Here is a 14,363-nt window from a genome sequence, read left to right on the forward strand (position 1 = left end):
AATGGGAACTATGCGGGTTTTTCTTTGAAAACGCATGTATATTAAGTATGTATTTCAATAGTAGTTTCTCATCTATGAGAACTGTCATTTAATCAACCGTTTAATTTTCACATAGTTAAACATTTAAAGTAAATGTGTAAAAAATTTCCAAATAAAAATTCACTCACACACAAATGTATTTATTATCTAAAGGAACAAAAACAAACGTAAGCGTAAGATTGCACAATTCTTCTAGAGTATCCATCTTGATAACACGCAGGCTCGAAATGCAGTGAACACAATCTAGCAAATTTCGACGGCGTCCAATCTACACGTCTCATGTTTTATACCCATTTTTTATTTAGCTCTGGAAATCTAAAACAAAATGAATTTATTAATAATCTAAAAGAGAAACAACAAACTAAACAGATAAGTCAAATAAAACAACCACGTGGTATTTTTTATTTTCCTGCTGTAGAAAATTTACATCTATTATTTGCTACAACAACTACATATTATAAATCTGATATAAGAAACAAAATAAATAAATCAACGTTAATATGAAATAGATTTTTTGTCATAAATCGATAATATACGCTAGATGTGTTACAACACTACGGTGGTAAACAAAATGCCAAACGTGATAATATTGTGACATTTTTTTAAAATTATTTAATTCTTTTGTATTCCAGAACCCCATAAAGTGGGTAAATGTTACAGTTACAACATAAACTTATAAAAAAGCGCTTGATAAAACCTTCAAATAGGGTTAGAACATAAATATTTATCAATTTGCTGAAAATCACTTACCGATGGAAAGATATTTTTTCATTGTTTTCATCCAAAACTCCCATTCGACTAGTAATAGCCGGTAGCTAAACATACAATAGTCATTTTAGCACACTGACAAATAAAAAGAAACACTATACACTTTATATTTTCTAAATATTTCGTTAAAAACACTTGACGCACTGAGCCCACCAGCTGGTTGGAAAACAAACTGACTGCCGGCGCGCTATGTTTGAAGACAGTGCAGATACTCTATCGCTATCTCAATCTGACTTATGCTGTTATTGACTAAGAGTAAGTAGATTAGAAATATGTATTTTGTTCTGTCTCAATATAAGATCTCTATAGGTTTATTCCTCTGAGCTCTATAATAATACCTCAATGGCACAAACCAATAATAACGTCCACTGGACACAAAATATACGAATAAAAAAACCAAAATGTCTGAAATGTCAAAATGTCTAATAAATATCAATATGTCAATGGTTGAACGAGATTGTTTTTATTTTTAATTGCTTTGATTTAAAAATAAAATTGTAAAATATTATAATATGATTGAAATAATAAAATCTCAAAATGAGATTGATATTAAATCGGTTGTTCCGGGGTCGTTTTTCATTGAAAGTTTACATTTTTATAATCGGTGCAATAATTATTTGCGGATACCTTTTGCCGCATTATAAGCTATATCCCATAGCTCCTGTAACTATAGCTCCCGTATTGGCTCAATCGCGAATAACAAAGCATTTAGCTAAATTGGTAACTGTGGTGTTTCGTCAGTTCGAAGATTTTGAGAATGATGTTGCTGAAAGTGTTCAATCTTTCGTGGCTGCATATCCAAATATACCAGTGTTGATTCTCAGCCAGGGCCCGCAGTACCCGCCTTTCCAATTTTCCGCCTCTAATAATACACTGCGTAATGTAAAAATCGTGTCCTTAGAGCTTAAACTCGATTCTTCTCCAAAAGAATTGAAACCTTTATCTTATATTTCAACAGAGTATACATTGTTCGTACCTGATTCAACGAGGGTATCTCGTCGTTTATTACAGCAATTAATTACAGCTGCAACAAGCAACCAATCTCAAGGTATAGCTGTGGCAATTGGTAATTCCCATACAGTTTGTCAACAAGTGAAATGGAATTTTGTTGATTGGACCTTACAATATAGAAAAGATGCATCAAAGAAATTATGTGATGCTGTGCAAGGACAACATGCTGTTATATTCAAAACATCTTTACTTCAAACACTGCCTGACCCATTTGTGCTGCCCTTTCCTGAATCTCTTTACCTTCAGACAACAGTTAAAAATATTAAAGTGAGTACAAATTATGAATTATCTGACAATAACTTAATATCATTATACATATATAGGAAAAAAGTAGTATATAAAAATAATGTGTTTCAAGTGTATTCCTTATTTTTAATGACTAATAAATTAATGTTAATGTAATTTTCCAGATACAAATATTAGATGGTAAACTCGCTGCTGGTAGGAGTGTATTAAAGACACCAGTGGCAAAACAAAAAGCATCAAGGCGTATGAGAGATTACAGAATGGCTCTCTACAAGCAGCTTGGTGTGAAGACTGTCATACGAGATGATGGCAGGGTGCAGTGGTATGGCTGTAAAAGGGAATCTCAGGTAACTTGTTATTTTGAGAATTTTTGCCAGCTTGTCTTGATAATTTTTTTTGAAAACTGTTTTGTGTCAGGTCTATAGGAGGCTACTATGCTAATTACACTTGCGATTTTACATAACTAACTGCGTTAAATAAATAATTTATTTATAATAATGCATTTGTTAAAGACAATCTTGTTTTGTCTTGTTAAGCTTTCGGAGAGAGTGTAAACTTTATCATATTCATTTCATGAATTTGATATTTGAAAAGACATAAATTGTTACTACAGATATCTGTTTATTTCAGCGTTGTTTCCCACCTGTGCAAGGCACTCCATCATACATTCTAGAAGGAAGGAACACGCCACCTTGTTGCAGAAGAAACATAAGACGTACCGCTGCACATGTACTCAGGGCTTTGTTGCAAGCTGGAGCAAGGTGTTGGTTGGAAACCACGTCACTGCTTGGGGCTGTTGCTAGGTAACTGTATAGTGTTGATTGCGTGTGACTACTGTATGTAGGTTTTTTCTCAGTAGCTATTTAATGCGCCTTTGAAATTGTTCATCTGCCTCATTGAGACTAAGGATTCAAGTAGAAGAATTATTAAAATTATTTAAGTATGTAAAAGCATAGGCATGTGTATTATTTTACAAATTTTGCAAATGTTAATGTATGGCAGTGCATTCCTTTGCATGTCTTTGCTTCTTATCATACTATTTTTTCATCAATTCAAGTTGTTTTTTTGGTGATCAGATATTCAACATTTTTGATAAATCTTTCTACAAAAATATATTATTTCAGAGGTGATCTTCTTCCATGGGCAGAATACGCCGAAATAGGCATTCACGCGGCAGACCTCTCTCGAGTATCCTGGCTTCAGCGAGGAGGGGCTGATAATGATGGGTTCATATGGGAAAGAGCAACTAAAGGCCATTACTATAGAGTCGCTTATTCCGCGACAAATCGAGTTTATGTGCTAATATTGCCGTTTAACCCAAAGAATGGGACTATGTGGCCAGCGGATTGGGTGATGGCACATCAACGGGAGTTCCCTGAAAGACATTTGCATCCACTTGCTCAGGTATTTTAATAAAAGTTACAAAACAAAATATAAGCTAGTAATTGAAGTTACTTGTATGAATCATAAAAAAAAACTATACTTTTTTATTCTATGGCACTCACAGATTAAAAACCAAGTCACAAATGATGCTAAAAAAAAGAAGCTAGAAATATTCTCCAGTTAAAAAAAATTGTGTTCTTCATCAGTTTACTTATATTAGTATTTATTTTATGACGCAATATTTTTTATTAAATATAATTTATTTATTTATTTATTTATTAATTGTAACATCCTTTCAGATACAATTCGCGGGTCGCCAAGCGCCGGCACCGAACGACGCGCGCGCTTTTCTTGACTTAAAATTAGGCGCCAATTCTCTTGAGAGATGTCAAAAAATCGGTCCTAAACTCATCTATCCATAAGAATCGCTTTTTAATACCAAAGATGGGGGAAATAATACAGCATCGGGCTATATTACATAATTTTTACAGTCCATAAGCTACGCTTTGCATTTTATATATGTTTTGAATTAATGTACCAAAGACTAGAACATAGAAAAAAAAAACACTGATTTCGGAAATTTATGTTTTTTGTTTATGATTTATTATTTTTGTGATATCTCAGTATTAATAAAATAAGTAATGAGTAATAAACTATGATTTTACGCCCGTGCACGACCGCGCCACGGTCAGTCATGAAGCACTTCATACAAAAAGTATACAATAATGTTTGACCGTGCCGGTCTCGACACGGTGTAGCGTGAAGCATTCTTTAGTGTAAAAATAATACTATTTGAGGCTAAACATTTTAATTAAATTACATAATATGTATTTATCTAATAAATAATTAATAGTACATGTCATATTTTCATGTAAATTGTGTAAACTCAAATTGACTTGAATGTAACTAAGGAAAGGTGTTAAAATGTTGTTAATATTAATATATAATTAACCGTTTCTATATTCAATGGGTTCTTTATTCTGTAACTGATGAAATAGTTATCATTATTAAATTTCCTAGAATATACCATACCATACCTATAATTCCTCAAATATTTTTACTTAAATGTCGGTTGAATATAGAAATTTGGTTAATTCCTATATGAATAAAGATCTCTTTATCTAGTCAGTTAAGTTTAACTTCTAAATGTTAGCAGCCATTTAAAATGGTCTTGTTTTGTTTTTAGAGTTTATGATGTCTTGAATTTAAAAATTAACACAGCTACGATCACTGCATCTATTTCTTTTGACAATAAATTTACTAGCCACCACTTATAAAATATATACATGCTTCGTTTATTCAGACACTATACAATAAATATTCAAATTGCATTATCTTAAGCGTAAGAAAGGATATTTTGATGCTTTATTAGAATAAAACGATAAAATGAATGTGTTCTTTTATTTATTATAATAATATAACATTATAACTAAATAACATTAGGAATTATTAATAGTAATCAGTCATCATCGAATTTTTCGTCGACTACTCCAGTTTGGAAGGGCGGGTCGCGGACCAAACTCAGCAATTTGTCTAGTTTCATTATCTAAAAATATGAAAAAAAAACATTATTATTTTTCACATAAAATAAAAACATCATAGGATGAGTTGTATGTGAGGAAGTTACATAACAAACAAGTTACTACAATTTTTATCTTCGATATGTATAAAAAATGGTATGGTATAATTTTAACAGAGTTAAATTAGATTATTCAGAAGAAAATTGTTAGCAAATAATGAAATTGGTATCATGATTCATGAAGGGCATGTGAGAGGTAAACTAATATAGTATTATATTATCTGTGCTAGAATCACTGATAAAATAATTCTATGCCTAGTACAGTAGTACTTAGTTAACAATTAATAATAGCAAACAGTGGATTTATATAAAAGTATAACCTGTAGAGTTCGTTGGTCAACGCCCTGAGCCTTTTTAGGTGGTTTGCACATAACCCTTAAATTTGGAGAAAGCTTCACTACGTGACAAGTTCCCCTGAAATAATATATAGCTGTTTGTAGAAGTTAAATATGTTACTTAACAAGTTTTTTATAATATATTTTTCATACCATACTTTAGAGTTTAGACCAAAATAATAAGCAATGAATTATTAATCATAGACTATAATCTGATAAAAGAAAAAAAAAATGATCATATTCCTTAACATATATAAGTATAAAGGAAAGCATTTTATTCTATGCTTATATATTTTATGCTTTTATATTAATATTTTTGGCCTTATTGTTAACATCTGTGGTAATCTAAAGTAATAAACAACAACAAATAAAGGTTATTTTTCATAAAAGTGATACTAATTAAAAACTTTATAGTTTTTAAACACAAAAATATTGAACATAACTCAAAATAAAAAATAAAAAAGATAAATTCATTTCGATGCCCCCAGAGAGATTTGAACTCTCGACCCCTGGTTTACAAGACCAGTGCTCTAACCCCTGAGCTATGGAGGCGATGAACGCTGGAACGAAATATTAGAATATAAACAGCGCAAAAATATTACTATACAATACACTTTTTACCTAACATTAGTTCTCATACAAATCAAATATTTATTTAAAATATTGAAACAATTATTGTTAGCATTCAATAATTGTGAAACAAATGTTTTACTTTGTAATTGGATAATGACTAATGAGCAAACTAAAGTATTATTGATTGAAATAATGGATTATTTTACTCTATCAATATTTGTGCATATTTTTACTAATTAATTCTTTAATACCCTTCAAATGTCCAATAACAATACAACGACAATAGTAAAAAAATGGCTGATGATTTTACAACATTAAAGGTGCCCCGTAAAAACTATTAAGTACTAACTATTATCAAATGAGATATTTGTTATGTTTAGATATTATCTTATATAACGTACTTGGTATCTCCACACACTAGAACCGGAAGCCGTGCATTGAAGTCAATTCTCGTCAACTTTTTGGTTTTCTTGGAAACGACCGCTTGCACACAAATTGGCCGGTATTTGTTTACATTCAAATCGTATACGTACACCTAAAATTAAATTTACTCTAGATAACAAGAACCATTTAAAAATTTAATACAAAATTTAAGTTATGATGAACATATACGTTTTAGTAGATTACAATACTTTTGTCTGCGCCTTCAAGAATATTTTATCAAATGCATGACGCCTTACAAAAAAGTAGCAATTTCACCCAATTATAAATAAAAATGCGACTTGACAAAAGTATGTTAAACGAAATTCTTTACTTAATCGAATATCATGTAGTTCTAAATTATAATAATATCTTACCTTTCCATCAGCGGTACAAGCCGCAAAGACGGTGCTAGAATATGGTGCCCATTTCACGTCACCAACGGGTGAGCCCAGCTCGAACATGAATAAGGGCTCGCTAAATAAAATAAATAAAAAAAATGTGTGCGTGTACTAGTGTACACACGTAAGAAGTGAAACTTCTTTATGACCTTATTTTTCAAAAAATAATTTACTATATGCAACTTTACAGAAATACGTCTAACGTCGAATCACGCGTGGTAGGGATAAGAAAAAGATGGCGCGTAACGGAAAAATGTCACGCATAACGAAAAAATGTTACACAAAATTCAACTTTAAGTTTCACTTCAATAATTGGTATTACATAATATTATTACGGTTAACTGTATTTATGTAGAGCTGCGTGATAATTTACGTCTAAATAAATTTTTATACATTCTTAAGTATTTATATTTTAAATAGTAAGTATTTATGTTTTATAATCTATAGTCTTCCTCACAGAATAAAAAAATTTCAATTCGAAACAGTAGTTTCTGAAATTATCGCGATCAAACAAACAAACTCTTCAGCTTTATAGTCTAAGACTCTCTCTACAATATTCATCTCTTCAAATAAGTAGTCATTCAGTACTTTAGTTATTCGAATAATACATGTACCTAACATTTGACATTCAAATATTTCCCTTTACTACTTACTAGTTAGAAAACGACCTATTCAAACAAAAATTATCAAAAAATACTTACTCCCGTCCATCCTCCCATATCTTAACCCTCCAGTCACCCGAGCAGGACGCATAAATACTATTATTGAAGTTATTATAATGTATCCTGTACACCGGCATATGGTGGCCTTGAACTGAACGCACGTAGTTGCGATTGTACTTGAGCGAACAAGTGTGGATCATACCATCCTCTGTTCCCACCATGAAAATATCCGCCTTTTCCGGGTGGAAGCAAATGCAACTGCCGCAACCTGGTTTAATGGACTTATGAGCAATGGTAGCTAATATAATACCTTTGATTACTTAGCTTAGTTAGAAACGAATTTATTTTTCTTGTTAGTCATTTGCAAAATAGCATAGTTCTGTTGTTAACAGCACGTCTGTTGTCAAAAGTACTATGCTATGATACGATAGAACAGTTATTTAGATTAAGCATTGGATATATTTTAATGTGTGAATCTTTTTTATTGCATATTATTTTTGTTGTTACAACAAAGCTAACAAATTAAGAGCACACTACCGAAAGTTACTTTATTTGAAATTTAATCGTTTTTTATTATTTAAACGTTTACGACATTTCTTCTCTCCTCTACTATAATACTTACTATTAACAGTGAGTAAAGTGCCATCCGGTCCTGGTATGGGCGGTACACTGGATTGCAACGTTATTATCGTCGTGGCTTGTAACTCGCCCGGCATTACTGCCCATTGGACTACACGACCATCCCCGGATATTGAGAAGAATGATGCTTCGCCATCTATTAGACGAGCGCCCCAGCGTATCTGGGTTTGGAGACAATATTCCGTCAGAATTATATCGTTTTGTAAGGCAAATAAAAAATAGTCTTGTAAAGGCGATTTTCTTCATTTTAAAAGCTTCGATACAATGTTTCTTTGTATACTAAATATACATTATGGTAGTGAATTGTAACTCGCCGGACATTACTGCCCATTGGACCATTCTACCATCTCCGGATATCGAGAAGAAAGATATGTTTCCCCATCTATTAGACGGGCGCCCCTTAAATATCTTAAAAAATATTTTGCTCTAGGCAATTTCGAATGAAAAAATAGTTTTTTAAGCCTATTACGAGTCAAAAATAGTCTTGTTAGGCGATTTTATTATAGAAGTATAAAACATAGAAGTAAACAACTACGTACCTCCCAAACAATATTGCTGTGTTTGTCTCTCACAGAATCTGATTTATACTGGTAGGAAGATTCCAGTGTGAGTTGAGCGTTATACACGCATACATTACCATCGTACCTGCCTGTTATATAGTTAGATACACATTAAAAAAGTAAAATTTACGAAAAAAAAAACAATTATAAAAATATATCAGTGCATATTTTACATGCTGATAAGTGATATACTGTCTATCTATTTACGAGGTATGTTGCAATGAACAGAAATTTCAAAACTTGGCTTAGAATTTATTTAAATAATATATATAATTAATCGTTTATTAAACATTCCAATTTAATAAAATATTAATCTGATTTCAGACTTTTTGTTTTTATTTTAATATTTATATATGTACTTACCAACACATATAAGGTATGGAGTCTCATGATAGACATCTAAGCAAATTATTGGCGATTCAGTTATAACTGCGTACTCTGGGTACGCTGGATTCTTTATACTGTATAGACAGAGACATCCATTCTTTTGCTGTTGTGTAAAATCCACTACAAAAAGTATAGAAAAATAATTGAGATGAATAGAGTCTGCTGTCCGTCCGTTCTAGAAGGTAGTAAAAATTAACTACATATTTTTATTAAACTATGTATACCTATGTCATTATTGAATTAAAGTTTGCTGTTGTCTACTCAAGGTTTAGCTACCTAATTTCTACTGCAAAAATAAAACTACTACAAAAATAGCATAGCATAAATCAGTAAGAAGAAAGTTTCATAAAGAAGAATACGGATAAGGAATTTTAATTTTACATTTTATAAAAAAACAGAGTAGAAGGTAAACATTTAAGGTAAAACTAAATTATAAAGAGCCATCTAGAGCTAAAATGTCCGCCCGAGACCATGCTTGTTTTACAGCATCCTACCCGGGAGACAAAATTATACAATTAAATCTATACTAATATTATAAAGCTGAAGCTGAGTTTATTTGTTTGTTTGTTTGAACGCGCTAATCTCGGGAACTACTGGTCCGATTTGAAAAATTCTTTCGGTGTTAGATAGCTCATTTATTGAGGAAGGCTATATATATCTTCACGCTACGACCAACAGGAGTACCAATACCCACGGGGGTGAAACCGCGCGGAGCAGCTAGTCCCTAATAAAAACAACTAAACATAACATATTTATCATATTTACTCACAAGATCCATAAGCAACAGCAAACAGATCCTGATAATGTGGGTTCCATTGAACCTCACACACCGCATGACTCCTCATGGGTTCGAATTGGAACTTCCATAGCGGTAGTAATGAGCCCATTCCTTCGCGGAATTCGTCGGACGGATCGTCCCAGTATCGGTAGTCTTGGGCTAGAGTTATGTGTTATTCCAATAAGTGAAAATATATAAAAAAGAGCGAGCATACGTGTCACAAGTTAAACTTCTTAGGTAAGATTTAAAGATACCAAAATCATCGCCTTTCTCAATAACGTGACTATATTGCCATGACGCAATCTTGAAATGTTACTCTCAACGCGCCTAAAGAAGTTTCTTAAAAAAAATTGATATTTGCTGAAATATTAAATTTATACCAAGAAGAAGAAAATAAACTTACCAATATCATCATAAATGTTCTGATTGACGAGTCTCTCGAGAATGGTCCAAGCCTCCCGTATTCTTTGCGCCAGTTGTTCGTCGTGAATTTGTTGCGCTGATTTCGCATGTTTCGCTGCTTTTTTGCGCAGCTATAGAAAAAATTTAGATTTAGATTTAATTTAAAGAAAATGGCTAAATAAATATTTGAAAAAGATACCTAAGTAAGTGTGAAGGCTTAAAAATGACTAATATTACTGCTTAAAATGCAATATAGCATAGCACGAATTTGCGAATGAATATATGTATATTAATTTAATTCTTCTTTTCTTTTAGATGAAAAATAATAGACTGTACCAATTATGTATCATATATTATGTTTCCATTTATTTTAACCTATTTTTTTATATCTTACCCTTTTAGGCTTCTCGTCTTCTTTTTCTTTCATCTTCCGAGCGTAGTCTTCTTGGTAGAAATCAAAGATGATAGACTGTAGACAAGTTGATCCATAGTTCGCTCTCGGCGGTGGTATCGTTTGTGTGTCCACGGACTATTATTTGTAAGATAAATATTTATTATATTACAAAAGGTTTTACAAATTTCATAATTTTGTCTGTTGGGAGTATGCAAATTTAGTATTTTATGAAGATAATGAATAATGATTAGTTACTGATTTACGGCCGAAATATTAAAGAGCACACTTAGAAGGAAATTTGTTTATTAAGTCATGTGAGAGCGATTACAAAATATGTATATTATAATATCAAATAAATGCAAAAAATATTTGCAAGTAAGTATATTATTATGTGCAATGTAGAGCACATATATTTTTATTTTAACTAAGAAAATAATATATATTATACTAACTCTTCTCGGGTTATTGTATGTTAGGGCAGCTCTTTCGCAGAAATTGAACTGGTTAGCCAATTTCTTGACCCGGGGTTTTATTGTAATAACTTCTTCGATGAGAGGTTCTTCTCCTTCTGTAAGGTTTTATTTCTAAGCTATAAATGACTCAGTATTGTCATTTATGACTATTTTTTGTCTTGATTAATAACATTTCAATACTAGAAAAATCATATAGAATGGGTATGATCGGCATTTTTTGATTGCTATCAAAATCAAAATCATTAGGCTAACTAATCATTTTTCGATCGCCATCTTATAGATACCATCTATGTTAGTTATAAATAATAATATCTGTATATCTTTGTAAATACATGATAAGAAAAATTGAAAAATTGAAATAATACGAGAGAAATAAACTTACTCTCTTCCGGCGCGGCTTCTTCACCACCCTCGTCTCCCACCTCAGCCTCTTCACCAGCAGCCGCTTCATCAACTGGCGCTTCCACTTCTTCAGGTGCCGCTGGCTTCTCTTCTTCTTGAACTGCATCCTCTATCATAAAGTATAAAAAATAATACTTTTACCGTAACAAATAATATTTGAATCACTGTAACAATGAGTATTTCCCTCTTTAATTCTGTAAGTTGCATCAGGAATATTTAATGTATTATCTATAGCTTATGGTTAATTTACTTTAACCACGCTGATAAAATCGCGGGTAGTGTTAGTAAAGCCATATTTTATACCTTCTCCCTTAGCCTCCTCTGCTGGTGCTGCAGGCTCGGGTTCTGGTTCTTCTTCCTCTTCTTCTTCAGCCGCAGATTTCTTCACTTTGGCTCGCTTGGGACCAGCATCGTCGAAGCCGACCATTCCTGTTTCAATATAATTTGATATCAGAATCTATACAACAAAATACAATAAATAAATAAAATAAATAAAAGACTCACTTACCTATTTAAACCGCAAAGCCTTATTATTTTTTTTATTGATAAAATAATTTGATAAAATAGGTAGAGCTAGATTAAAATTAATTTTCATACCATAACCAGCAGCTATTTGCGCCTTCGCTTCTTCAGAGTCCTTCCGTATGGCTGTTCCTTGGTATATGTACAAGGGATATGCCTTTCCAAATGTCGGTTTTGGCTTAAGTACAAATTTTCCCTGTCCATAATGATAAGCTACTTCATCCGCCACCCATTGAGGGTTGATAGTAGTGAGAACACGCCCAACCTCCTCTTCAAGATCCTGCCAATATTATTAACTTATAGTGCATAAGAATTAAAATTGTTCGTGTTAGAAATTGTGTTCGCATTTGGTTAAAACAAAAACCGCAGTGCGTATAAATAGCAGCAAGAATTTACTAACCGCCTCAGGAACATCTTCTTGATCGTCAGGTTTTATGAGCGTGCGTGGCTTAAGCCAGTCTAATGCTTCATCTTCCGCTAAGTTCGCGCGGGATTTATTACCTTCCTTCTGCTAAATATACAAAAAATAACACTTATTTACTTTCACATCATATCACTAATTATCAAGCAAAAGCTATTAAAGGTGCCTACATCGAATTTTGATAACGTTTTAGTCAAAAGCACTGTCTCCTCATCTATTTTCAACGCCCTCTTGACCATAGCTTTCAGCATTTTTAATAATTAACAGAACGGATTGCCTTCCAAAAAACACAAGCACCCAAGCTTACCGCAAATCAAGAACTGCTCAGTCTTCTAAACGTTTAAGCACCACTTTGATTTACGAGTAAATATTCCAGATTTGCATATTATTTTATGTTAGAATTTTATTGGTCGTGATCATGTAACAGGATTGTAAATAATACTTCCATTTTTAGTTCAGCGAAAGCAAGCGTAAACAAACTTTTAAAGATCATTGCGTGCCTTAAGCATTTGAAATGGATTTGTAATTTTTAATTCGTGGTAAGCTTGTTATTCATGAACACGCAACAAAGTGCGGGAAAAGCGGTACTCACGTCGCTGTCATCATCGGACGACATAATATTTTGAATTTTATTTAATAGAGTATTTGGATTTACCCGATTTGTACCAGAGTATGCCCCTAACTGCAGTATCCTCGGTAGGGAAGGAACAGTACAATTATTACAGGTGTAAACTGCATTGCATTGATTTAAAATCACTATAGTGCTAGTTCAGTATCTGATACCAGAATAACCTTTATTATATTCAAGAAGTAGATTTCATCAAGGAATTTTTATATTTTTTATAGCGTCTATTTGTATAGGAGAGTATTTTAGTCTTTAAGCCAAAAGTTTTTATTGGCTTATGTTTAAATTTAGTTTCATTCTATGTGACCTAACTACAGTTAGTAAAATAGTTCAAGTTTTTTTTTCATTTTGCGTGATCTAAGTGTTCAAGAACGTAAATACTTTGACTTTCTTTCGCACATTCCATCTATGTTCCACAAAACGAGTTGGGTTGAACCAAAAAAAAAAAATATCTGAACGTTAATCCATATTATAAATTTTATATTTTTGTGAAGATTTGTGATGAAAGTCAAATTATACCGAACAAGGTTAAGCTTTTTCTATTTATTGAATTAAAATAGGATTACAACATTAGAGGCAGAAAAGTGAAGGGGTCTTGAGGCATTCATAAATCTCATCGAGGATAGAGTTGTTGTATTGTACTTTTATACCAATTAATGCCTTTTTAAATATTTAATTTTCCTTTTTTTATTTTTTAGTCACCAAAATATGTAAATCATTTAATGACAATGGAAACAAACATATTTCCGGCGAGCGTGTCACCAAATTCTAATTAGCGCCGGTGTCTGGCATTAGCTTGCACAGACGACAAGACAGTTTTATGCCAGTGCTATTTGCAACCCCTTTTTAAGGATGGATCATACAAAAAGCTATACTGTAATCAATCTTAATTATAAAGCTATCTGGCGATCAAGTAAGAATGTATTATCATGAATATTAATTAAATTTATTGATAATGCTATTATGCTTCTACATGTGAATTCCCGTGTCCCCTAGTAGGATATGGGGCAGATTCTTTTTTGATCGATTTTCTTGACGGATAAAATGCTGCTCAACCGAGACTTTATTTTTAGTCTCCACCGGGGAATCGAACCCAGGAATCTGCAGTTCTATGCTTGCACATTTCGGTTAATACACCTTTTTTTCAAGTTTTTCACAAGGGGCTTTGGTGAACTATAAATCCGAAAACATTCGCTTTCGATGTGTATACAACTTTGTAACTGCGCATAATTTAAGCCTTCAAAACGACCTGCATTTAGACTTCTGCGGTTCGACAGTATCATCGCGTTTGGAAAATGAGTTCACGAGTTAAAATTAAAAGCACATTGAGCATTCCGCTTTAC

General features: G+C 32.4%; 2 protein-coding genes and 1 non-coding gene across 3 annotated transcripts; 1 reads left to right on the top strand and 2 right to left on the bottom strand.

The window, feature by feature from the left end:
- The first annotated feature begins 1,254 nt into the window (after window positions 1-1,254).
- On the top strand, window positions 1,255-5,000 carry LOC149901718 (ribitol 5-phosphate transferase FKRP). Its single transcript, XM_090111015.1, has 5 exons — window positions 1,255-2,085; window positions 2,229-2,411; window positions 2,695-2,867; window positions 3,189-3,468; window positions 3,747-5,000. Exons 1-5 carry the CDS (start codon window positions 1,345-1,347, stop codon window positions 3,867-3,869), a joined length of 1,500 nt encoding a protein of 499 aa, XP_089967141.1. The 5' UTR covers window positions 1,255-1,344; the 3' UTR covers window positions 3,870-5,000.
- Window positions 4,835-12,646, bottom strand: LOC149901719 (dynein intermediate chain 2, ciliary). Its single transcript, XM_090111157.1, has 17 exons — window positions 12,566-12,646; window positions 12,375-12,482; window positions 12,050-12,254; window positions 11,756-11,881; window positions 11,433-11,561; window positions 11,030-11,145; window positions 10,578-10,712; window positions 10,185-10,314; window positions 9,773-9,940; window positions 8,980-9,123; window positions 8,596-8,705; window positions 8,040-8,217; window positions 7,457-7,685; window positions 6,732-6,831; window positions 6,336-6,469; window positions 5,347-5,440; window positions 4,835-4,993 (listed from the first exon to the last, which is right to left on the bottom strand). The coding sequence occupies exons 1-17, from the start codon at window positions 12,644-12,646 to the stop codon at window positions 4,907-4,909; spliced, it is 2,274 nt and encodes a 757-aa protein (XP_089967283.1). The 3' UTR covers window positions 4,835-4,906.
- TRNAT-UGU (transfer RNA threonine (anticodon UGU)) lies at window positions 5,841-5,913 on the bottom strand. Its single transcript has one exon. It is a non-coding gene; the product is annotated as a tRNA-Thr (tRNA).
- Window positions 12,647-14,363: the final 1,717 nt, after the last annotated feature.

This window comes from Colias eurytheme, chromosome 16 (genome assembly GCF_061535395.1).
Source record: "Colias eurytheme isolate Ceu_HAF_F1 chromosome 16, ilColEury1 Martin Lab GWU primary, whole genome shotgun sequence".
In the NCBI taxonomy this organism is placed as follows: Eukaryota; Metazoa; Arthropoda; class Insecta; order Lepidoptera; family Pieridae; genus Colias; species Colias eurytheme.

What these genes read in the sequence shown, in the direction of transcription:
- LOC149901719 (XM_090111157.1), bottom strand. Translation starts at nt 12,646, where the DNA reads ATGCTGAAAGCTATGGTCAAGAGGGCGTTGAAAATAGATGAGGAGACA. An exon ending in AAGAAGATGTTCCTGAGGCG is followed by an intron (nt 12,255 to 12,374) that starts GTTAGTAAATTC and finishes TAATATTGGCAG; the next exon opens with GATCTTGAAGAGGAGGTTGG. An exon ending in GAACATTTATGATGATATTG is followed by an intron (nt 9,941 to 10,184) that starts GTAAGTTTATTT and finishes ACATAACTCTAG; the next exon opens with CCCAAGACTACCGATACTGG.
- LOC149901718 (XM_090111015.1), top strand. Translation starts at nt 1,345, where the DNA reads ATGAGATTGATATTAAATCGGTTGTTCCGGGGTCGTTTTTCATTGAAA. An exon ending in CAACAGTTAAAAATATTAAA is followed by an intron (nt 2,086 to 2,228) that starts GTGAGTACAAAT and finishes GTAATTTTCCAG; the next exon opens with ATACAAATATTAGATGGTAA. An exon ending in CTGCTTGGGGCTGTTGCTAG is followed by an intron (nt 2,868 to 3,188) that starts GTAACTGTATAG and finishes ATATTATTTCAG; the next exon opens with AGGTGATCTTCTTCCATGGG.